Source organism: Nematolebias whitei, chromosome 2 (assembly GCF_014905685.2).
Source record: "Nematolebias whitei isolate Nwh7 chromosome 2, NemWhi1, whole genome shotgun sequence".
Taxonomy (NCBI): Eukaryota; Metazoa; Chordata; class Actinopteri; order Cyprinodontiformes; family Rivulidae; genus Nematolebias; species Nematolebias whitei.
The window spans coordinates 7,801,530-7,826,176 of record NC_056499.1 but is presented as its reverse complement, the minus strand read 5'-3'; the positions used below and the strand labels follow the sequence as shown (position 1 = coordinate 7,826,176).

Sequence of the window (24,647 nt, the reverse complement as noted above, 5' to 3'; positions counted from 1 at the left end):
GTCAATCGCCATCTATCGGTCGATCACCATCTATCGGACGATCGCCAAATATCGGTCGATCGCAATCGGTCAATTGTGAAGGCAATTTGAGTAGACTGCATGGCAAAACAGACGTCAGATTTTATATATATATATATTCATTTTAATTTTTTCAGTAAATGACAGCCTATCAATTCATTCTCATTATGCAGTTCGTCACTTGACTGACATACATGTTAGCTGATCTGAGACTGGACTTTTTCTGACACGTAGGTCACCACACATGCACATTCAATCACGCTAAAAACAAACGAGTTGCCTTGTAATAGCCTCCAGTTTATTTCTTCTAATCTAAATTCAAGAAAGTGTGTAAAATGAGTAGGGGAGCTGGACCAAGAAGAAGCAAAAAACCTACTATTTCCATACGGAATGGGAGGAGGACTTTTTTTTTCTCTACGATATCATATTCGAAGTGCGTTTGTCTCATCTGAAAGTGTATCGGAGCGGCATTTTCAGACTATATTTATAAAACTAAGACGGTGACTGTCGGAACAAACAGCACGCAACACAGACAACTCCACCCCTGTCGACAAAAACAACAGAAGATATGAGCGCCCTGCCAAGGAATGCAACCCAGAACCAGGTTCAGGAAGAGTCAACCATCTTTTTCGACCGGCTGGGGTTTCAGAGGACAGGCAGGAGAAACAAACACACAACAGCAGGCCCAGGTGTAAGTTCTTTTGGAGGAAAGACAATAAAACTCATGTTAAGGATATAAATAATTACAGAGCAAGTAAAGACAGAGGAAATGTGGTCAGTTTATCCTCCAGCAGTCTATAGAGTCAAGGTTCAATGTACTTTTATTGTCATTCGTATCACATGCGGTACATGAGGTGGAACGAAATTGTGTACTCAAGGTCCCAGTTACATCCAAAAATAGCAAAAGTATAAAGTATAAAAAAATCAACTGTATACAAGGATCTAATATTTATGCTAAACAATAACAGAATAAATATGAGATAGCTCAGGAAACCCAAACTAACCCTAACTATAGAATTCATCAAAAAGGAAAGACTTAAGCCTAATATTAAAATAGACCATCTGTCTGTTGGGGGACTTTATGTAAAGGTCATGGATGTTATCACTTACTAATATTTAACCATGTGTGTGAAGTCAAGAGAATATTTCTGTCTACTCAGAGAGAAGCCTGATAACTGATAACTTCTGACACCTTCAAAAACTGTGAGCTGTGAAGCAGAGGTTGTGTTGACCTCGCCTCTGTCTGATAAGCATTATAAGTAGATGCTTCTTTATGCTGTCTGTGGGCAGACCTTGAGATTCGATGTCCCACCCTTGTAAGCCTGTTTTCAATGTTGCCACCTTGCAAGTAAACTAGGTTGAAAGATCTTCTCATATCCTCAGTGTTAGGCTTATTTGATTAATGAGATGATGATAGGATAATTAATTTATGCAACAGTGTCAGCCTCACGGACGGAAATTGGAAGTTGGTTTCACAAGAGAGGAGCCTGATAACTGAAAGATCTGCCTCTCATTCTACTTTTGGAAACTCTAGGAACCACAAGTAAACCTGCAGTCTGAGATTGAAGTGCTCTGTTAGGGAAATATGGAACAATAAGATCTGTAATATAAGATGGAGTTATGTTGTTGAGAGCTTTGTAGGTTAGAAGTAAGATTTTGAATTATATTCTGAATTTGACAGGGAGCCATTGGAGAGAAGCTAAAACTGGAGAGATATGAGCTCTCCCACTAACTCCAGTTAAGACTCTGGCAGCAGAATTTTGGATCAACTGAAGACTTTTTAAAGAAGTTTGTGGACACCGAGAAAATAAACAATTGCAATAGTTCAGCCTAGATGTGATAAATGCATGGACCAGTTTTTCTGCATAATTTTTGGACAAGGTGTTTCTAGTTTTAGTGATACTGTGCACATGGAGGAATGTGGTCATGGTAACTTTTTTAATGTGGGGGTTAAAATACACGACCTGATCAAAAATAACACCAAGATTTTTTACATTAGAACTGGAGGACAGATTAATGTCATCCACGGAGGGCGAAAGACTGAAAATTTTATTCCTAAATGCTCAAGTCCAAAAACTAAAACCTCAGTCTTGTCTGTATTCAAAAGCAGAAAATGTGTCATCCAGGTTTTTATGTCTTTAAGACATGCTTGTAGTCTAAGTAGCTGATTGGATTCATTAGATTTCATGGACAAATATAACTGTGTATCATCAACATAACCATGAAAATGTATCCCATGCTGTTTAATAACTTTACCTAATGGAAGCATATATAAAGTAAAGAGCACTGGTCCAAGCATTAAACCCTGAGGAACCCCATGACTAAATTTGTTGTATGAAGAAGATTCATTAGTTACATTTACAAATTGGAATCTATCAGATAAATATGATTTAAAGCATTTTAGAGCTGTTCCTGTAATTCCAATATCATATTCAAGTCTCTGAAATAGAATAATGTGATCAACTGTATCAAATGCAGCACTGAGGTTTAACAGGACACCTGTCCATTGTCAGAAGCCATGAGAATATCCATCCATCCATCCATTTTCTTTACCCGCTTATTCCATTTTGGGTCACGGGGGTCGCTGGTGCCCATGTCCAGCAATCACTGTGCGAGGGGCGGGGTACACCCTGGACGGGTCGCAAGTCCATCACAGGACCACATAGAGACAAACGAGACAAACAAACAAACATTCACTCTCTCACTCACACCTAGGGACAATTTAGAGTTACCAATCAGCCTAACATGCATGTTTTTGGTCTGTGGGAGGAAACCGGAGCACCCGGAGAAAACCCACGCATGCACGGAGAGAACATGCAAACTCCACCCAGAAAGGCCCCTGGACCGGGGTTTGAACCAAGGACCTGCTCGCTGAGAGGCAGCATCTCTACCAGTTGCGCCACCGTGCTGCCCATGAGAATATAATTAGTATATTTTACCAATGCTGTTTCTGTGCTATGGTGAGCTCTAAACCCTGACTGAAACTTTTCAAACAGATTATTTCTTTGTAGATGTTCATGTAACTGACCTGCAACTACCTGTATTTTCTCTAGAATTTTTGAGGTGAAAGCTAGATTAGATATAGGTCTATAATTGGCTAGAATTCCTGAATCAGGATCAGGTTTCATAAGAAAAGGTTGAATTGCACTGCAACCTTAAAGCGCTGTGGTATGTAACCATTCATTAGAGGCAAATTAAGCAGATCCAAAATGTTGACATCATTTAAGGGAAATGCATCATTCAATAGTCTGGTTGTGATGGGATCTAGCAGACATGTGGATGGTTTGGATGAAGCTATTATTTTTGACAATTCAGAGAGCTCAACAGGACAAAAACAGTCCAAACATTAATCAGGTTCTAGTGACATTTCTCAAGCTGCATCATCCGACAGGGAATCAGAGGCAATAGTAGGAAGGATGGTTTGAAAATGTTCTCTTATTAAAATAATTTTATTTTTAAAGAATCTCGTGAAGTCATCACTTAAATTTAGAATGAGTTACAACTAGATTCATCTCTTTACTCCAATCTTTCAGTATTAAACAAAAAAACACATACAAAATTGTTGGTGTTGTCAGTTGGCAACACAGACTATTTCTGGCCATCCTATCTGGCCATCCATCCATCCATCCATCCGTCCATCCGTCCGTCCATCCATCCATCCGTCCATCCGTCCGTCCGTCCTCCATCCATCCATCCATCCATCCAACCATCCAACCAATCTCTCTCTCTCTTTCTCTCTCTCTCTCTTTCTCTCTGTCTCTTTCTTTCTCTCCAATAATTAGAAAATCAATGATCTGCCATTCACTGTTTGAAAATGTGTTTGTTTCCTTTCTTATGATGAATCATTTTTATGAAAATTACACTGTTAGTCTTTTAATATTCCTTTAAATGTTACCTATAACCCCCCCCCACACACACACACACACACACACACACACATTTTTTCAGATATAAAATTAGTTGCTCATAAGTAAAATATGTCAAATTATAATGAATTCTGTGTAATTTTATACATAGTAAAGAAAAATCTAGCTCCCTAAATTTGGACTAACTGTAAATTTTATATTGTTTGATAAACATTTAAATAAAGTTTTGGCAAAAACATGGCAGAGTGATACAAAAATTAAACCTATTATAAAAAACAAATTTCATTTGATTTAGAGTAAATATTGTTACTAAGTGGCATAGGATAATGCTTTTATATAACTGCTATAATTTATTTAATAGCTGCATATATTTTTGATGTATTTAGAGTCGTTGGTGTCATAAAACTGAAAGTGTAATGATATAATATAATGTGTCACCCCCCCCCCCCCACTTGTTTTTTTAGAATACCCATCATTTAAAGAAGTAAAAACGAACAACGGAAGCGATGAATATGTCATTTCATGTTTTAATTACACAGTTACATTGTTCAACACAGACAATAACCTGAATTAGAATGTTTTACAGCTTCACACATCCAACAGAGCGAGTAGTTAAAAAGCAGTATAGCAACAGGGAGGAAAGCATGCAAGAAATAAATACAACTCAGAATTTAATTCCTCTGGCACAGTAACTTCATCTAAAAATGGCGACGGGACTGCCGGGGGAGGGGCATGAAACGACGCGGGAAAGATCTCGAAACTGTTCCTACAGTAACATATTTTTCTGTAATAATGTATTGCACAATACAGTTTAGAATGCTTCCCTACACGTATAAACCCCTTTATTCAGTTTATAAGGTTTAAACAAGACCATCCTGAGCCATGGCTTTATTTATTTGTTTTATTTATTTGGGAAACAAGTGCTGTGTCCACCGTTTGCCACTTTAGTTTTCTGGTTATCGGAGCCTGTTTCACAGGAAGGATGTGTGATCGTCACATCAGAGGAGTTCTGAAGCTTCACTGCAGAGCTGCAGGTCGGCACAGAGAGAGTAAAATGTCAACCTGCTTATATCTGTCCTCTCTCGGCATGATTTGCCCACATCAGCTTCATGGTTAAACAAAATTTAGGAGACCCTTGGATGGTAATCACAATAGCAGAGCCCTGGTGTATTTGCCATGTATAATATCTTGGAGAATAAAAAAATAATAATAATAATGACACCACAGCACAGACTGCAAACAAACTTCTTTGTTGTTTGTTTCTACAGCTTCTAATATTTCAGCCTCATCTCCGTCACAGTACCGGAGAAGATTTCCACTGCAGGAACACACGGCAACACCTTCAACCAAAGTGAAATCCAAAAACGAAAGTTGCAGCTTTTTGTTGTATTTTGGTCATCTTTAAATGTTCTGCTGGGTTTGGCTTGATCTAATTTATCCGAGGGGCTCACTCGCAGACAAGGAGGTTCACGCAAAACACTCGGAGCTGAATGGAACTGTCATCACAACGCTGTTTTGATGCGGACGTTAAGAAGAAGAAGAAGAAAAACACAAAACGCTGCCTTGTTTTTTAAATCAACGTGCCACTATCGTTCGTCTGGGATGTTTCATTAAAGCTCTGAAGATTTCAAGTAATTTGCACAGAGACATTAAAAAAAAAAAAGTTTCTTTAACTAGAACACACAAACCAGCACACACACACGCACACATTCATTTTCATCTCTGCAAGGCTTTGTGCAAACACACAGTTTGCAGGATCTTTCAAAAGAGATGCTTCTGTTTAAAGAGCAGCGCTACTCAGCATGTAGTCAACCAGTGCTTTGATTTCTTGAGTGATAATTGTCTGAAATGCAACCGGTCTCTTCATTCCTCTGTGCTGAGTGTGTGTTTCAGATGCTTTGGTACAGGGCTGCACAATGTATCGGAAATGTATCATCAGCGCAATATCATATCTAGGCCTGTCACGATAACAAATTTTGCTGGGCGATTAATTGTCTCAGAAATTATTGCGATAAACGATAATATCGTTTGAAATTTGACAATAATTAGTAATTGTCAAATTTAAGAATAAATGTTGTGTGTAGTACCTTTTTTGAACACTGGATGGCAGTATAAGACTGTTTGAACTGAAGGATGGATAGTGAGGGAGCGAGCAGCGTGTCTTTTTATGAAAAATAGAAGCGAGGCCCTTTGGCGTGACGTGGGCTGTCTCTCCTTCCTGTTTTTCAGTTCTCAAAATGGCGGACACTCTGTGTGGTTTGAGCTCTTTAGCATAGCATTTGTCACACAAAGCTTTTAATAAAAAACAAAACAGTAGACAAGTTCTCAGCTTCTTTTTGCAGAGATAAACAACTTTTTAGACGAAGGCACGGGTTTCAACCGTGAATTTTGGAGCTTTAACAAGACAGAGGTTTTTTCCCCGAGTTGACCTGTTAGCTTAGCTCGTAGCTTAGCTTCTCAGCTTAGCTGCTTTTAACGATCCAAAAACGCGATTTTGGACGATTAAATTAGATTTTAAAGAGAAAGGGAAGGGTCAGTGAAGAGCACCGGAGTTGAGCCTTTTGTCATCCAGTGTCTTCAGTAGAAAGAGAGACATGAAGAAACAATAAAGCCGATAAATGAAAATGAGGTTGATAATGTTCATTTATCATGTGATTAATAGATTTATTGTTTATCATGACTGGCCTAGTCATATCTAATATAGTCTAAGGACTGCAATAAATCCATTATAGTTCAAGCACCATGCATTCTTTTTCTTCATGCTAAGAATATATTTGGTCACTGCAACGCTCTCACTGGCCGTGATGTCCACACCTGCTTTAATCATATGACAGAAGAGAAAGTGAGGAAAAGGTGAGTTTATCACATAAATAAACAATATTGCATGTTGCAAGTTACTAATATCATGCAGCCCTACTTTGGTAATGTGTAGTTGAGCTCTAATCGTTGTTAATAAATGTCACAGCCATACAACAGAGAATTCTGAGTACTTTGGTTTGTGCTTTTACAACATACAACACATAGTGGTTGGTTCTGTGTTTGGTTTGGTGATAAGCGAGACTTAACGGCGTCTAAATCCAAGCGTGTTTGTCCGTAATGACAGTTCCATTCAGAGCGATGAGTGGCAGTCAGTGTCTGCTCTCAGCCCAGCTCTTTAAAGTCCAGGTCAGCCTCTCCTGGTGGTTAGCTGTATGCTCACAAGAGGTAGCTTGTGTCATGAAGAGAAGAGAGGAAGGAAGGGGGGTAGAGGAGTGTTTTGTGGTGAGGAAGAATTAGACATTTGGGGGAAACGAGGCATGTTACACAAAGAGGACTGAGGTCAATGCTATAACAGTAATTATAACACATAAATGCTACACAGACGTGGGGGCTGGGGGGTGGCAACTTATCTCCTTTTTGAATTTCAGGTCTCAGTTAGTCCAAATAGGCCACAAAATGTGCCTGTTTCAGATGAAAAAGGAACAAGTGTCTTTTATTTCCCTCCAGGTTTGGTCCAAATGTAAATGAGGCCAGCCATGAAAGGTTTTACATGGATCGATGTAATAACTATTACCCTAAGTTATGAACAGGGTTTATGAGAAAGGCTTAAAAAACAGGTGATGCTGCTCTCCTGTCCTGAACATCTGCAACCAAATTACATTCTTATAAATAAATAAAAAAATAAAAAAACACAACTACCGGTAATATTAATCAGACAAAAAGTTTAACTTTAAACTTAGAATCTTGTAGTGATCTTTAATAACAGCTTGAAAGGTTAGTTCAGATCTTCTGAAGTGGTTACGGGTGAACAATCAGTATCTTACTTGCTGAAGAAGTACAGTAGTCCCTCGTTTATCGCGGGGATCCATACCCCGAAGACCCACCATAAGTGAAAAATCGCAAAGTAGGAATAGTAGTACAAGTAGTAAATAGTATTATATATATATATATATATATATATATATATATATATATATGACATTTTAAACATTTCCCACACTTGCAATATTCTAAACAATGTTTCTAAACTCTAAACGCTCTAAAAGAACACAGAATGTCATGATTTTAACTCCCTGCCTCCTCCGCTCTTTGCCACCTGCAAGTGCGCTTGGCCACGCCCACTTCTCTGCTTGGCATGGTGAGCAGCTAGCTGATCAGCTGCTCAGCTGCAGCAGGAAGTTTATGTTGCAGTAAGGGCAGCACAAGGGTGCAGGAGGTGCTAAATAATTTAAAATAATTTATTTGAAATAAAAATCCGTGCCGATCATGCGGCTCATCCATCAATCAGTGTGTCATGTCCAGTCTTATTTTGAAAAACCAAGATAGAGCGAGTCTGCAGTAAACGAACTGCAAAGTAGCGAGGGACTACTATAGTTCATTTCTGAACAAATTCACAATTTATTGGCTCGTCTGAGCAATGTGTTTTTAAGTGAACCTCTGTCAAGTTAAAATAACTTAATCATAAAAAAATGTCATAATTGCTCCTGCAAATATCTTAAACTTTGACATTGCATCAGTGTCTTATTACAAAGTTGTTTCTGTAGAAATATGACATTTCTGACAGTTGTGACCAGGCTGCATCACAAGTACAGTGACGGATCTATAAGTTGGCAAAGGTGGCGTGCATGGGGCTCCACCAGGGGAGGGTAAAATCTTTTGCTGCAGGAAAAGTTTGACCTTTAGACGGAGGTTAACAGTCTAGGACATTGAATTAAACAAGCTAGAAGAAACAACACTTAACTTACTTAGAGGATGGAGAACAATGTTCTGTGGAGATGTCCTTGACTTTTAAAATTGGGCAAAATGTTCAAAAATATATTAACTAAACTATAAAGGGTGGCAGCAGTAGCAGCTTCCCCTCTGTGCCATGTTCTAGAACTGCCACTGTAGAGGTAACCCCATAATTGTATGTAATTAACATGACAATGATATAAAGGTTTATAAAAATGATGTTTGAATAAAGCACGAATAAATGATAGTGAAGTTGTTTGAAAGCAGCAACAATTCATTTTGGTTGTCGCCTTGCTCGGACTAGCCATTAGCTCGTCAGTTTGATCATAATTAAACTCTGTCTGCAACAGATAAGATACTAACTCATCATAGCATGTTATTATAACCTCACTTCTAAAGATCTGAACAGTCACTTTAACACATAATTTCCTTTCAATATATCGTGCTGCCAATTTCAATTAAAGGTACCGGGACCCATTTCAAACTATGAAATCAAGGGTAAAAAAACGTTATCCAGATTTATTCTGATATATTTATGCAATCATGAAATGTAATGTGAACACAGTTCTTTATCTGTACTCAACAAATCGGAGCAAAAATATTTTCTAATACATCAAAAGTATCAGATTTCTAGCAAACAGCTCTTTCCTCCAAACACGGAGTTGTCGACCGTTGTTGATTTATTTTCAGAGCAAGCGAAAGGATCACTACAGCGTTTCTGGAGCTGAAAAAATAACGGGAAAACATATCATCTTTTGTTTAGTCCTTTTCTGTAGGCGGGAGACTTTGTTTTTGAAAATAAATACAATAAAATAAAGAAATAAAAAGAAGAAGAAGAAGAAGAAGCGTTTAACGTGTTTGAACGGGTGAAGACTTTTGGGAAACAAATGCACTGTGAGAAAATTCTGATCTTTAAAGGTTTTTGTTATTTGGCAATTACATTTTTGGACCTTTTTAAATACTATGTACATTCACATTAAGTTACTGATGTTACTTTAAATATATCTATATGTATCTATATTATATGACACCCTACGGGCAGTTGCTGAGGTTCCATTCAGTAGCTGAATTCTCTTCATATTGCACCTCCGTCCTCTCACTGTCTTACAATGTGAGCAATACAAAATATTCTACGGGGTGGGGGTGGGGGGGGTCATCTCGTCGCTATAGATACATCAATTCAAACAATAAGTACAACGTGTGTGGTGGGGGCTTCCTTTTCCAAACAAGCAATCCTTGTTCAGTTTTCACTGCTCATCCCAAACTTAGATGAAAACAAAAGGTAATAAAAAAACAGAATCCTTTTTTTTTGGATCTACACGAGGGCAGCACATGTGGCGTCGGCAATAAAGGACATTAATGGAAAAATGAGAGGAGGAACAATATCTACAAGCAGGTTCAACCCTCCCCGTGTGTCTGCTTTGTGGCTGTGTCCAAAGCAAGCTCGGGTTCGAGGCGGACTTGAGTCAAGTCATTGTGAAGTGTGTAGAAAGGAGGTGTGGGATGAAGGGAGGTAGAAAGAGAGGAGAACGACGTGTACACCCCCCTCCCTCGTTACTCGTTCAATTCATGCTTTGGGAAAAGGAGGGAGTGAATGTAAAAGAGCGTTTCCTTGAAATATCTCCTCGTTTTTTAGCTTTAAAAAAACAGCTTACAAACAATCTTCCCATACGCAACACCTTAAATGTTTTCAAGCTTATGTTGAGTTTTTTTATCTTTGTTTTTGGGCAGTTCTGTTGCCTTTAAATGTATCTTTGTCTCCTTTGAGGCTTTTGGCCTCTTGCGTTCACAGAAGAGCCACACTGTGGCAAGGTTTCCATCAGTTTCGTGAGGTCCTTTCTTGTAGGCGAATTCACAGCGTTGTTCATATTCACTAGTCTGGGCCGTCGCTGAGGAGTCGCCGTATTCGCATTCATGTTGTTTGAATGTCCGGCTGCAGGAGGCAGCTACAGATCAAAGCAAGTCGCAGGTTTGTCTGTTTTTTAATTTTATTTAAACGTTGGACTCTGGCTCGTGTTCTGCAGCTCCTCCGGGCCCGATCCTCTCAGGGCTGGCGTTTCTGCTGAGGAGGTGTTGTTGCTTTGCGTTTGGTTATAAGATGAGTGCTTCTCTTTATCGCTCACGTTTTTCACTTTGGCAGTGTCATACAAAGGTTTGGATCAGGTAATTTTTTTTTTTTTATCATCTTTGAATTTATTTGGGTTGCAGAGAGGTGAGTCCGGTGTAAGATTTTCTTGGCTCGCTAGCAAGGTAGTTAGCAGTTTAAAACTAATTCATTTTTCTCAGCATTACTATTATTCTTTATTTAGGATATTTGGACTTGTCTTTGTTTTCCCTTAAAGCCAGAAAGAAACCTTTAATAAATACTAAGTTGTGTTTCTGAGGAATTAATCACATCAAGGCGTTACTCCTTCCTTCATCCATTAAAAAAAGGTTATGCTCTTTACTCTGTCTTCATTAGAGACTAGAAGGGCCACGGCGAGCTGTTTGGACTGTTAGCACTCAGCTCTGGGCTGCTTGCTGTTCTTCCATTAGTGCTAAATTAAAGGGAAATCCTATCCAAGTGCTAATTGGCCTAGTCATCCCTCATCCGTGCTGTCTTTTCACAGCCCATTTCCTGTGTCCTTATGTGGACGCCATTTACCGTGCTTATATAACTGAGGGCACATCTTCAAGTCAAAGCTCAGTGAACACATTTGATATGTTTCTATGACGAGATGACAGACACTGTAATACGCTTAACGCTACAATGAACCCCTGGCTGGAATCTTTGTGTCTGTGGCTGATCTTTTTTTGGAAAAGAGGCAGAAAAAGTTGGACAGGAAGAAAGTGAGAAAACCAGTCTGTCGATTAGCAAATTGTTTTTCAAAAAGTTTGGGGGAGTAGGAGGAAAGGGAGCACTGTGCAATGGAGATTCCTCAGTTTGGTTTTGTGTGGAGGGTGGCCGCTGTCGTTTCAACGTGCACAACAAGGAGCGGGTGTCAGCGAGAGGTGGCGTCCAGTAGGGCGGGGGTTGCTGGAGTTGTGGAGCGAGAGGCACTGCTGGAACTGCTCTCTTTGGGGCTGGCAGAGATGCTTCCGCTGCCAGCACCCCCTGCCATACTGCTCTGGCCCACTAGGGACAGGGGTCCTGGAGGAGAGCTCTCAGAGTGGGTCGGGGGTGCACTGGAGGACGCTGAGGAGCTGGAGGAGGAGGAGGGGGTGCCTAGAGGGACGCTGCTGCCCCCTGGCAGCCCCTGCAGGCCCTGACCGCAGACGTGGTGGTGCTTCTCCCAGTCTTTGTGTTGGCAGAAGGAGCCACAGTATCGAGCGGTGTTGCAGCCGCTGCACGTCTCACTGGCTTTCCTCCCACAGTTCCAGCAGCTCTGGTGGAACAGTAGAGACAGAGCAGATTGATTATAAACAGACGTTTTCTTGGTCATTTAAACACAATTTTAATATTTGAATAAGGTCATAGTTTATGTGCCTAATTTTCTGTTTTTAGTTACACTCGACATGGGGATTTTTGGCGCAAGGTAACAGATTTGTATTACCAGCAGGTGGTGGTCATCTGCTCTGTAACCGTCTGAGCCGGGAACTTTGCTCCAGCCATCTGGATTTGTCTGCTTTAATTTCCCACAAACAACTGAGGCCTGTACTACAAGCAGTTTCAACATACCATATTTTTCAGCCTATAAGTTACTTTTTTTGCATAATTTGCATGCCCTGAAACTTATACCCTGAAGCAGCTTATTTATGGATGTTTTTTCCATAAACCAATTTTTGGCTGAGATGTGACCGTTTTCATTCATTCTGACTGAAAATATTGAACACTACCATTTTCAGCTGCTAAATGGCACTCGAGGAGTATGGCATGCCGTTGTGTTATGCAATAGGTAAAAGTGGCTATTAATGACACAACCAGCTTCCCATAACCTGCCACCATTGTCCAGCTCGCCTGGAGCAACCGTCAAATCAGCTTCATTTCGCTGCGCCGCCCCGGTGAAATGCAGCTGATTTGACCATTGAAGTGCATTTATTAAGTAAAAGTTCAACTGAGACTCACCCTTACTATGTCGAGCAAACAAATAATTGTTTTTAGGTGGTTATTTGTTCAATTTTGCAAAAATGCACAGTGAGTCCTCTCATGCACGCACCTACTTCCACAAATTGGCTTTTGAAATTCAGCTGATTTATTAAGAAAAAGTTAGACTAAGACTCACTTTTACTATAATTTCGAGCAAACAAATAATTGTTTTTAAGTGTTAATCTTGTTAAAAATTCTTGTTAAAGTCCTCCTGTGCACGCTCCGCAGCTGCCATTTGGCAGCTAATCGATTTTTGGCACAACACCGGCCCACATTTCCGGGTTGTCAACGGTGACACATAATAGATGTGACTTATATGGCAAAGCGACATACTGTATTTATGTATTTCTCCACTTTATTAAGCATATTTAGACTGATGCGACTTATAGGGTGGAAAATACGGTACACAGTTTTATATTTTCATTATTACTTTACTAATTTTTTTATGTATGTGAATGTTTCTGTAAAGTGCCCTGAGACAACTTTGTGGTGATTTGACGCTATATAAATAAACTGAATTGAATTATTTAGATTCAAACTGCAATTTGGAAAAATGTGGTTTTTCCATCTCAGTCGGTTCAAACAGGTCTCCCAGTATCCCAGTCTAAAGGTGAAAGCAATACTCTTTTTGTTTGTCTGTCCCAGCGGTCATAAACCAGACTTTAGTTAAACAATATCTACAACTGATTAACGTTTTATTCATGAGGTCTGCCACAGCTAATGCACTTTAGAAAATGCAAAAAAAGTGGATATATTTCTGTCAGTTTTACAGATATTTTGCTAAATATACTGTGGTTATAGTAACTGAGAGGTATTCACAACCCAAAGTCCAAGTGTTACTCTTTGAGTAACTTAATTGCTTAAAACTTAAGCATTAACTGTCTGAGTCAACCCTGTTTGTTAGCAAAATACCTCAGGAACCACTGGACAGATTTGAATAAACTTTGATAAGGTATGTACATCTACAACCAAATAACTTTTAAAGTCAACCTGATTCAAGATGACTGCAACAGCTACTTATCCTTTAGTCAACACAACAATGGTTATAATTCAGTCAGTTTTACAAACATTGAGCTAAAATTTGATGTGGTAGAAGCTGAAACTCGTTCACAACACAAACTCTGAGCATGGAATCTCAAGTTATTGCTTGAGATCTCAAATAATATTTTCAAAGTTTGACCAACTGTGTCATTTCTCAGCATCAGATTATCTGAGTCCAGCATTCTACAATGAAAGGTGGTGAGATGCATTTCTTCAAGGAATGCTAGGCTTTTATTTATTTATTGTATATCATATCAAGGCTAAACATATTTAAATAAAACATAAAATTATCAAAATTAACAGTTATTTAATTAAATGGGATAGAGGCTGTTAGGTGTAGGGAATGAAGTGGAGGCTAAAAGATAAAAAAATAAAATGTTTCTGGTGAGTGAAGCATTAAGCTCAGGGCTAACTCAAAGGTTCCTGTGATGCTCACTTCACTGGAGTCTTCCTGCTGGTTGATGACCGTGAGCGCGTCCTCAGAAGCTTGTCTCTTGGCCTCGGCCAGCGCCCTCTCCATTTTGGACCGTTCTGCAGAGATCATCTCATGAGCCTTCCTCTCGGCGTCTGACACAGCCTTTTGCAGCTCTGACATGGCCTGCCGCTTCACTTCATTCACCGCCTCCTCTGAGAAACACAGAGAAAGGTGGGGGGTGGCGTTAGTGCTTATGGCTGCTCCGTCATCCTTTATAAAAGATCATTAAGCTTCCATCTTGTTGCAGCTCTGCAAACATCTGTGCTACTTTCAAGATTTAAAACAGTCTGACAGAAAAGTTCAACGATTACCTTTTTTCCTTTGCTAACAAAAGAAAACGTTGCCAACTTGAAGTGGTGGAGAAAGTACTCAAACACTGTACGTAAGTAAAAGTGCAAACAGACACAAATGTACTCTAGTAAAAGTAGAAGTACCACATTAACGTTCTTACTTAAGTAAAAGTAAATAAGTAATTGCTTTTAGAAATACTTAAAGTATTAAAAGTAAAAGTACCTGCTGAATGTATTATCTAATATGTATGTATGGGTGTACATATGGTTATGTTATGTTTTTAATTTTACTTTATTTGTGGGTGTACACAGGCTCATGTCTTATGTAATGTTCTCATTTTTACTTAATTTTTACTTAATTTTTACTTTATTTTACTTTATTACTATTCGCACCTTATGTCGAAGCAAATTCCTAGTTTGTGAACCTCGTTCATTGACATGGCGATAATAAACTGATTCTGATTCTGATTCTAATGCAGGGGTTCCCAACTCTGGTCCTTGTGGAGCACCATCCTGCATGTTTTATTTGGTTCTCTGCTCCGACACACCTGATTTTAATGAGTGGGTGATTAACAGGCTTCTGCAGAACACGTGAAAGTAATTAAATCACTGAACCAGGTGTTGGAGCAGGGAAACAACTAAAAAATGCAGGATGGTGTTCCTCAAGGACCAGGGTTGGGAACCACTGATCTAATGCAATGGTCTACAATATCATTAGATGTGCCTACCGTATGTATATTTTCTGTAATACATTAATAGTGTTGAGTCATTTTAATGAAAAATGCTGCAGATAATACATGTTTTTACTCTGTGACACAGTTCACACTTGGACTTGTGATTCTGTGTCAGAATTTCAGGGGTGACCTGCAGAGTTAAATGACATTAAGCAAAATAAGAACGAGGAATGATTATACCTTTGAAAGTTTTTATTTAACACAAAGCAAAACAAATGTGTCATTTTAACTGCAGTAAAAACATTTAAGTAAAAGTTGTCTGCCTGAAAAAGTTGGCATTAGACCTGACAAAGGAATAAACTCTGACCATTTCAACTCCAGTTTGTCATCAACTCTAGTTAAAATTCTGTCTATTCAACCTTGTAATGGGTCAATAGTAAACAATATTTTAACTTCCTGACAACATTTTCAAAACTTGGACCCGAGTGTCGAGACATTTGGAGACATCTCTTGTCTCCTAACATCCATGAACTGACACATTTTAATATTGCAGCAAGAATTTCTTGTTCAAGTTCAGAAGAATTTGGTTTTCAAAGTTTTTTGAGTCCAGTCTGGCTCTTTTGGGAGAGAGAATCTGTCCTGCTGTACTGAACAGTCTTTCAATAGTCTTTCAATAGTCTTTCAATAATCTTTCAATAAGGCCATGGGTGGTGTGTATCTTCTGGCTGACTCTCCACAGTGGAATCTATTTTGGGTGTGTTAGCGGTGCTGTGGGTGCACCAGCTCAATGACGTTTATTCTAGAATATACGTCATTGGTCCAGCTCTCCTTGAAGGCGGGCCTAACGTTACCTGTCCACTTTGCAGTGACTCAATGGACAAACTCCCCTCTCACCATTGGTTACTTTCAAACTAACGAACAAATTAAAAAAACACAACGTGAATGTAACGTAACACATTATAGAAATGTAGTCTAGTAGAAAGTACATATAATTAATGTGAAATGTAGTGGAGTAAAAGTCGAAAGTACCCACGTTTAACTCTACTTCAGTAAAGTACAGATACATGAAAAATGTACTTAAGTACAGTACCAAAGTACTTGTACTTAGTAGTTACATCCCACCACTGCCAACTTGGAGGTACATCAAATACTTTCAGGTTCTCTATTTTGATCTCTTGATAAATTAACAGTTTGGCAGAATGAATTTCCAGCAGATTGCTCTAATAGCTCCACTGCAGGACTTCCTCCAGTGGAGACTTTGTCTCAGGCTCTTTTTGTTCTTTTAATATAAAAAAAACTGCACGCGTGAAGAGGTTTTAATTTTTCAAGAGGTAAGTGTGCAAACTTCTTCGCAGGAGGCAGACTAAAACAAATTTCCATCTCAGTTTGACACATGTTGCCATCTTTCATCTCTGGCACAAAGTGAATGGTAGGAATCCACAGCATGTCATCCCTCAAAGGTTTTTATTCACCGGTGGAAAAAAAGGATTGCTAAATATACACGAATCGTTGATCAAATGCATATGTGGCGTGTTGTGCTCCCCCCCCCCGAATATGGATTCCTAATTTTCTTCAAACAGACAGCAACGTTTCATAAAAATATAAATGATATCGCTTGTTCTTCCTCCAGATGTGCAGAGTAAACAGAGACGCGTAAAGACGCAACTAATGCTCTGAAGGACTGCCAGGTGTGTTAGACCAACCAAGGAGGCGAGGCTGATACTGCTCACTTCCCATTTCCTCCTCCCCGTGTTTGCCTGAGAAGAACCTCATAAATACTTGTCACTTTTTCTCGCCGCTCCACTCGCTTGTTTCAAACTGTGGCAGAAAAGGCAATGGAGGAGACTTCTGTTCCATGTCTCTGCTTGATGATAAAAAAATGATATTTTGTAAATCCTGTAACCAAAGTTCTCAAGACTTCCCGTCATCCTGTCATCCCCTCTCTACCTTTATGCATCATTTCGGCTCCTTCTTTCTCTCTTATACCCCCACCAACACCCCGTTTCTTTTGCTTCTCTCCTCTGCAAACACAACATGCATTATTCCAAGCTTCTCAATTATCTGGCCTAATGCATGCACCACTAAGATTAGTTTGCAAATTTAATTAATTCTTATCTAGGAGACTGCATAGCAGATGCTGGGGCAATTAGCACTTAATGGAAAACACGGGGGCAGCAATATTAACGTTTTAATTCCACAGAGATTTGGCGAGTCCCTGAGATGGGTTATTTCTGTCTGCTTTTTCGCACTTCAGATCTTAGTTCTCAACCAGAACCAGACTGGAGAATACGTGTCTGCTTTTAATTAAAGGAGGTGCGTGCAGCTTTAGGAGACCTGGCTGCTGAGATAGAGGTGACTACAAACACATACACATGTATTTTTATATGCACACAAACACTAAAGGTGAGATCTTGGGAGTGAGATATGTTACTCACCCTGCTTGTTTTGGAGGTGCTTTAGTGCTGGGGAGAGCGGGATGCTTGTGGTACCTGTATGAAAAACAACTGCAATTAAAAGAGCCTTTTCTGCTGGTGAAAATGCAGCACAGTATTTTGCCGACAGCAGCAGCATCTTTCCTCCGCAGGGTATTGGAGTATGAGTGCAACATAATAGTGCTGGGACTGAGGTGGAACCAGGGCTGGGCCAGACGGCTCCTGGGATGGGCTCTGTGTACTGCACAGTACGCTGGAAGGTCCATGCGATGCAGCACTCCCTACTGCTTCCCTTCGTCTACATAACAAGTGTTGTTTTTGTTTTTGACTTGCATCAGTCATGAATTAAAGAACAAACCTGTTCTAAAAAAGTTGGGATGTTGGGTAAAATGTAAATAAAAAGTGAAAGCAATGGTTAAAAAAGCTCATAAATCCAGACATTAGGTTTTGTTTTACACTGGACACCCTTCCTAACTCAGTCTGGGTTCGAACCCGCAACCTCAGGACTACAAGGCTGCGACACTGACCTCGGAGCTACTCCAGTCTCCCTCACAATGGAATATAGTAAAAAATATCTAATGTTGGGACTAAGAAATTGTAAATGGACTGCACTTATATATTGCTTTTCTATCTTATCAAGACACTCAAAGCTCTTTACAGCACGATCTGTGTCCTCATTTACCCATTCATACAGCACTCTACTGTATCTATACAAAGAATTCAATTCTGTTTATTTATAAAGCGCCAAATCACAACAAAGTTGTCTCAGGGCACTTTACACGAACATTCACATACATAAAAGCCAATTAGTAAAGTTCTCTATCTAAGGAGGAGAATAATCAGAGCTTTATCACATTCATACACCGATGGGACACACACCGGAGGCAATGAGGGGTTCAGTGTCTTGCCCAGAGACACTTGAACATGTGACTGCTGGTGGAATCGAACCCCCAACTCTTGCATTGGAGTTCTAACCACAGCCGCCTTATTGTCTCAATAAAAGAAAGAAAAAACGTAAATTTGAATTTTATGGAAGCAACACTTAAAAACAAAAGATGGTACAAGGTCATGTTTATCAGTGAAGCATCTCCAGTTCTTTCAACAACTTTTAGAAACAGAGGAGACCGGTTTTTGTTTTTGGAAGCAAATGTTGTCTTTATTTATTTTTGCCAGATAGGAGAATTTATTGTACTAAAATCTGTATATCCAGTTCTGCAGTGATGGCGCCTTTCAAGGTGTGTAAAGCTGCCCGTACCAGAGGCACTAATGCACCCCAATACCATCAGAGAGGCAGGGGTTTCAACTGTGTACAAACAGGCCAAATGGTCACTAGCCTCTTTAATACAGAATATGTTTTCTAAAACTATTTTCTAATTTTGATTCATCTGACCACAGATCAGTTCTCCACTTTGCCTCAGTGCATTTTAAACGAACTTTGGCCCAGACAGTGTTTCTGGATAGTGTTCATGTTCTTATTAGCATGATAGAGCTTTAAACAGTATTTGTGGACGGCATGGCAAATTGTGTTAACGGACAATGATTTGTGGACGTGTTCCTGAGCGCATGCAGTGATGTCCAGAACAGAACCGGACCTGGTTTTAACGCAGTCCAGCCCGAGGACCTGAAGATCATGACCATCCCAATATTGGCTTTCAGTCTTGTTTTTTTTGATTACAGAGATTTATCCAAATTCTTGAAATCTTTTAGATATTATAAACTGCAGATGAAACGTAATTCTACTGTACATGTTATACAAAAGCCCAACTTTTTTGGAGTTGGAGTTGTATGAAACTTATTTCCTGAGAAAAGGAGTGTGAAAGAAGACCAGTTAAGCTCCACCCCGTGTGGCGCTGCTGCGGCCCACCGTAGGCCCGGTGACTGCATTTTCACTGCAGCTTTAACTGCAGTGGCCTTTCATAGTTGTGACAAATGGAGAGCATTTAGCCCCAATGACACGTAGGGCCTCCGACCCTCTGGCCCGATGGACCTTGAGCTGTAAGGCCTCAGATTTGTCCATCTGTTTCTGTGGTCAGGGTGAGGGCCACGAAGAGTGATGATGTGCATTTTGTTAGTTTGTGTGTGGTCAGTCCTGTGAAGACAATAAGGAGGAGGATGTTCGGCTCTTACCGGCTTTCCTCCAGATTTCTTCAGGCAGGTACCCTGAGGGAGGCCGATGCAGGAAGTCTCTGTGGATCTCTGCAACACAAACCCAGGAACACAGTGAGTTACACACAAATTAAAAACAGAACCTCATAATAAAACATCCATCCAGTTTCCACTTCTATTTTTGGAGCTAATACAGATTATATCAGGCAACACCGGTTGATAAGCCGCCAGCACTTTTTTTTTTCTCAATAACCTTTTCACAGAAGTAATGAGTAGTTTGAAATGAATCCAAATTTAAGCAATGAATGAGGAAGTTGTCAACATAAGAGCACAATCAGCTGGTTAAAAACCCAAGATGCTGCAGCTGGGTTTGTATTGCTGCACAGTGTGAGCTCAAATGTGCAGAAAAATATGATCACCTAACTGACTTTTTTGTGTCTAAATTGGCACATTAAGGCATTTTCCGCTATTCAAATGAGCCCTACCTTGCTGTGAGTGTTTTGCTTTGCCAAACATAACCCCTGAGTGTGTTTGTCTACCTGTCTGTCTGCCTGTCTGCCTTTCAGCAGCCGAGGAAGTTCCTATGGGGAGTGACTCGCTGCTGCTGCTAGCTGTGTTGGAGGAGGAGTTGTGGTGAGGAGTAGGAGGAGGAAGAGTAGTAGTAGAAGGAGGAAGGCAGTGCTGTCCGTTGCTCCCACCTTTTTTCATCTCCTCTACGTCGCTGTAGCGGCGAATCCAGTGATTCATCTCCTCCCGGTCGGCTTCCTGGCAGCGTCGCAGCACCGTCAGAGAACGCCGCGTCTTCTCTACCATGTCCATGATGCAGTTCAGGAGCTGTGTGTGCAAACAGTCGAGAAAGTGGTTACTTAAAGTAAACAAGAAAATAAGTTTGACTATGCTCTGTTTTTAAAGAATGCAACATCCTTCATCCCATTATTTAAAAAGCTGACGGAGTTATAGCGTAGCCGTGGTCATCATCATCTTAAATCACTTCAAAAGTCAATAAATACATCCAAATAAAGCTTGTGGATCTGTATCCAGTGGTACCTTTCTGAGGGTTTTGTTAAAATACATCCAGTGGTTTATGGAATTTTTTGCTAACGTGACACCAGAGGTGGAAAGAGTACTGAAAATGTGTACTCAAATACAAGTACTGTTGCACAGCTTAAATTGTACTCAGTTACAAGTAATATTACTGTTATAAAAATACTTTAGTAAAAGTATAAAGTGCTCTTCTTAAAAACTAATCAGAGTATTAATTACTTTTTAACCAATTGATGTTTTATTGTGTTGTCAATAGAAGCATTCAGTTTGATTTACTGTATATAACATTTCTAAGACGCTCAGAAGCTCCGTCTTATTTTAGTACCAGTCAAACCGATGGCAGTGACAGTATCTAAGATCTTTGCATACTTAGACAAACTAATAACCCACACATACAAACAATAAAACATCAATATCATACAGGTAGCTATAAAACCTCGTATACCACAATATGTTTTTTGAGATTAGATGCTGAAGTCTTGTAAGTTTCTGTCACCGTAGAGCTCAAACAAAGTTTGCATCTGGACTCTGTCTCCTATTCGACCTCTGTACATGAAACATTCCTCCAGGTGTGGCCACGGGCATTCATCCTCAGCCTTTACCTCGTCATTTTCTCTGTTTGTCTCCATTTGGGCATTTTCTCCAAAATTTCAGTCCATAAATGACTCTCTACGGAGTTGTCCTTTGCTTACGTTATAGGTAATGGGCACGTTCGTGACCTGAGAACCTTGTTGGCTACAAAGATGCAGATGAACGGTTTGAATATTTATTCAAATTGTGGCCGTACTCAGTAGAGACTTCTGATTTTTAAGGTAGCAAAGTACATGGTTTAAATTGTACTTAAGTATGAGTAAAATTACACACTTGAAAGAAATACTCATAAAAGTACAAGTCCCCAAAAATCTACTTATTACAGTAATGTATTTGTAATTAGTTACTTCCACTCCCGCTTATTTCTTAGTTTATATCTTAGATCCTTATTTACTGTTTCTTTTTACACTTTATATTTTTGCTATTTTTGGATGTAACTGGGACCCTGTGTACTGTACACAATTCAGTACCACATGTGATGAGAATGACAATAAAACTTACTTGAACTTGATCATCTTAAATCACTAACAGTAAAACAAATAAAAAAAGCTTGTGGATTTGTATCCAGTGGTACCTTTCTGAGGGTTTTGTTAAAATACATCCAGTGGTTTATGAAATTCTTTGCTAACATGACACACACACAGACATTAAACAACAATCTTCGATATAAAGTATCCTAACAAAACAACAAAAACCAAGGTATTACAGTTTTCTCAACTGTGTGGAACCACTAAGCATGCTAATGCAATTCCTCCCTATACACATCCCATCTCCTGTAGCTGGCAGACAACATGCATGCTCTCTGTCAGCTGATTGTGTGCCTGTCAGTGAATTTCACCATCTAAAGGCGTCACAACAATAATAATGCAACAGCTGGGCTGTTGATGCAAAGGTTGAGTCGATTTCTTCCAGCCCTCTGCTCCATTCTCTGCCAACTCAACAGATTTCCTGTCTTCTTTTTTCCCATTATAAACTATTACTTTCCCCCACAGTGCCCTGTCTTTTCAAAACCGGCGAGGTCTGCTTAATGGCTTTAGCATAGTTGACATCCAATCCATATTATACTTCCCATTCATCTTTCACCTACTCCTTTGCTCCGTCTCTCACCCTCCCTCCGCTCTGAGCCAGCCATATTTATTTCAGTGAAGTGTTTCTAATTTGGCAGGAGTCCAGGCCTGGCCGGTTCTCTCCACAGCTTCAGCTCTTGTCTCAGCTGCTCTGCCCAGCTGGAGCTGCTCGCTGCTGGGTCCTGAGCTCCATCTGGGGCCCCGTTCCTGTCTGTGTGTGCGCTTAGCACACACGATTTTCTGTTCGCAGAGGTGGGTGCTGGGAATCCAGATAGGTGTCTGTCAGTTGTTAATTCACCGCACATACACGGACCTCCCAAGGACAGCTGTCCGTCAACTGCTAGCTCAGCTGGGACAGAGGCTGTTCTGTCTGTCAGCGGTTCCTGTTACTGTCATCTGCTCACCATCTTCAGCTCTGAAGCTCACTTTATTAAACTGCTGACCTCCTCGTTCCTTTCCTCCACTGCTTTCTTGTTAATAAAACAAAGAGTCAGTTGGCAGTAAGCATGCTCATACATACATTATCAAGATGTTTCCATTCTTCTGCCCACTCTCGATCTGTAAGACGGTGATCAATCACTTCCTCTTGGCGAGCTCCGTGCACTGCTGCAATAAAAACCCACAGGACATCTCTGTTAAGACTCTTATGTGGAACACGTTGAATTATACACAGTTAATACTGTTCAGGCTAGACTATACGGGAATCTGTGATACATTTAAGGCATACAGACTCCTCTCCTCATGACTTGTTTAAGGTTTTATCTCGTTTCTTGGTATTTTGTTTAACACAATTTGTTGCTGTGTGTTTACATGACACGCATCAGTTCTCTTTGCAATTAAAGACACTCATTGCAATGCCACAAAGACCGGTTAAACAAATAATGACGTAAGAAACAAAATTAGCAAATGATTGGTCTCATACTGATACTCATTCATTGTCCTTACAATTAAAACCTCGGCTGCCTACTACAGTGGACTTGATTACTGATTCATCCATTTATCCATTTTCTTGAAGCCCTTTTCCCTGCAGGGTCACTGGAAGTCTCCAGCAGTCATCATGCAAGAGACAGAGACACTCTGGACTGCCTGCCAGTCCATCACAGGGCCGCACAGAGACACACAATCATTCACGCTCTCACTCACTCCTAGAGACAAATTATTTACCAATTAGCCTAGCATGCTTTTTTTTTTTTTTTTGGTTTGCTGGAGGAAACTGAAATACTATCCACATGCACATGGGGTAGAGGAACAGCAGCCGCTTTGGAAGCAGAAAGTCGCAGTTCGACTTCCAGCCATTCCCACATGTCGTGGTGTCTCTGAGTTCAGGCTGAGCAATTAATTGCATTTGCGATAATATCGCGATATGATAAAACAAGACTGTCTAATCGCAAAGGCTGCAATTTGACTGGTCACGTGATCTGGTTACGTGACTTGCGAGTGAGCAGAGCAAAGCAGAGAAGGGAGCAGGGGAAGTCAACACTGCACGTTAACCGGTTGCACAATGGCGTCAGGCTCGACAGAAGCTGACACATCTGAAAGTTTGGTACCAAAGAGAGGCAGCACGTCCGTTGTTCGGGATTATTTTGAACGTGCCTTGCTGTTGTTGCGACCTGTCAAGTTAACACCACAAATCTTTATCAACACTTTAAAAAAACACCACAAAGCCATTTACGATAGTTGCATGGCTAGAATACCAACGACCAGTGCTTCAACTTAAACAAGCAAAGTAGCAGTCGACAGAGATCACTGACCGAACTGTTCGAAGGCATTACTCCAAGACATAGAAAAATAATTGCATATTAAATTGCAATATTGAAGTAAAAAAAAAAAAATCACAATTAGAAATTTGCCAAAATCGTTCAGCCCTACTCTGAGCAAGACACTTAATCCCTAATTGCTCCCCAGGTGCTCAGTAGCTGCCCACTGCTCCACCTGGGCATATTCCAGGTGCGATGGGTTAAATGGGGAGTGGTGGCGCAGAGATTAGAGAAGGTGGGCTTGTGATCGGAAGATCGCCGGTTCAAGCTCCGGTACCGACAACATCAAAAATGTGGGTGGGGCACCCGCCCCCACCCTCATTCGCCCCACTCTGGGCCCATGAGCAAGGCCCTTAACCCCCATCTGCTCCCTAAACAGGTCTCTCTTGAAAATGAGTTCTCGTGTCTCAATGAGACTACCTGGATAAATAAAGGGTAAATTAAAAAAATAATAATAATAATGCAGAGAACCAATTTCGTCATTGTATGGAAACATACAATGATATATAT

General features: G+C 40.2%; 1 protein-coding gene across 1 annotated transcript in view; it reads right to left on the bottom strand.

Moving 5' to 3' along the window:
- Positions 1-9,227: 9,227 nt before the first annotated feature.
- The window catches only part of cbfa2t3 (CBFA2/RUNX1 partner transcriptional co-repressor 3), a 31,887-nt gene continuing 16,467 nt past the window's right edge, over positions 9,228-24,647 (bottom strand). The window contains exons 7-12 of the mRNA XM_037689855.1: positions 22,901-22,986; positions 20,218-20,512; positions 19,700-19,768; positions 17,576-17,629; positions 14,138-14,328; positions 9,228-11,959 (exon numbers count right to left, since the gene is read on the bottom strand). Of these exons, the coding sequence (XP_037545783.1) occupies positions 11,576-11,959; positions 14,138-14,328; positions 17,576-17,629; positions 19,700-19,768; positions 20,218-20,512; positions 22,901-22,986 (1,079 nt within the window). The 3' untranslated portion in view covers positions 9,228-11,575. The remainder of the gene's footprint in view (positions 11,960-14,137; positions 14,329-17,575; positions 17,630-19,699; positions 19,769-20,217; positions 20,513-22,900; positions 22,987-24,647) is intronic.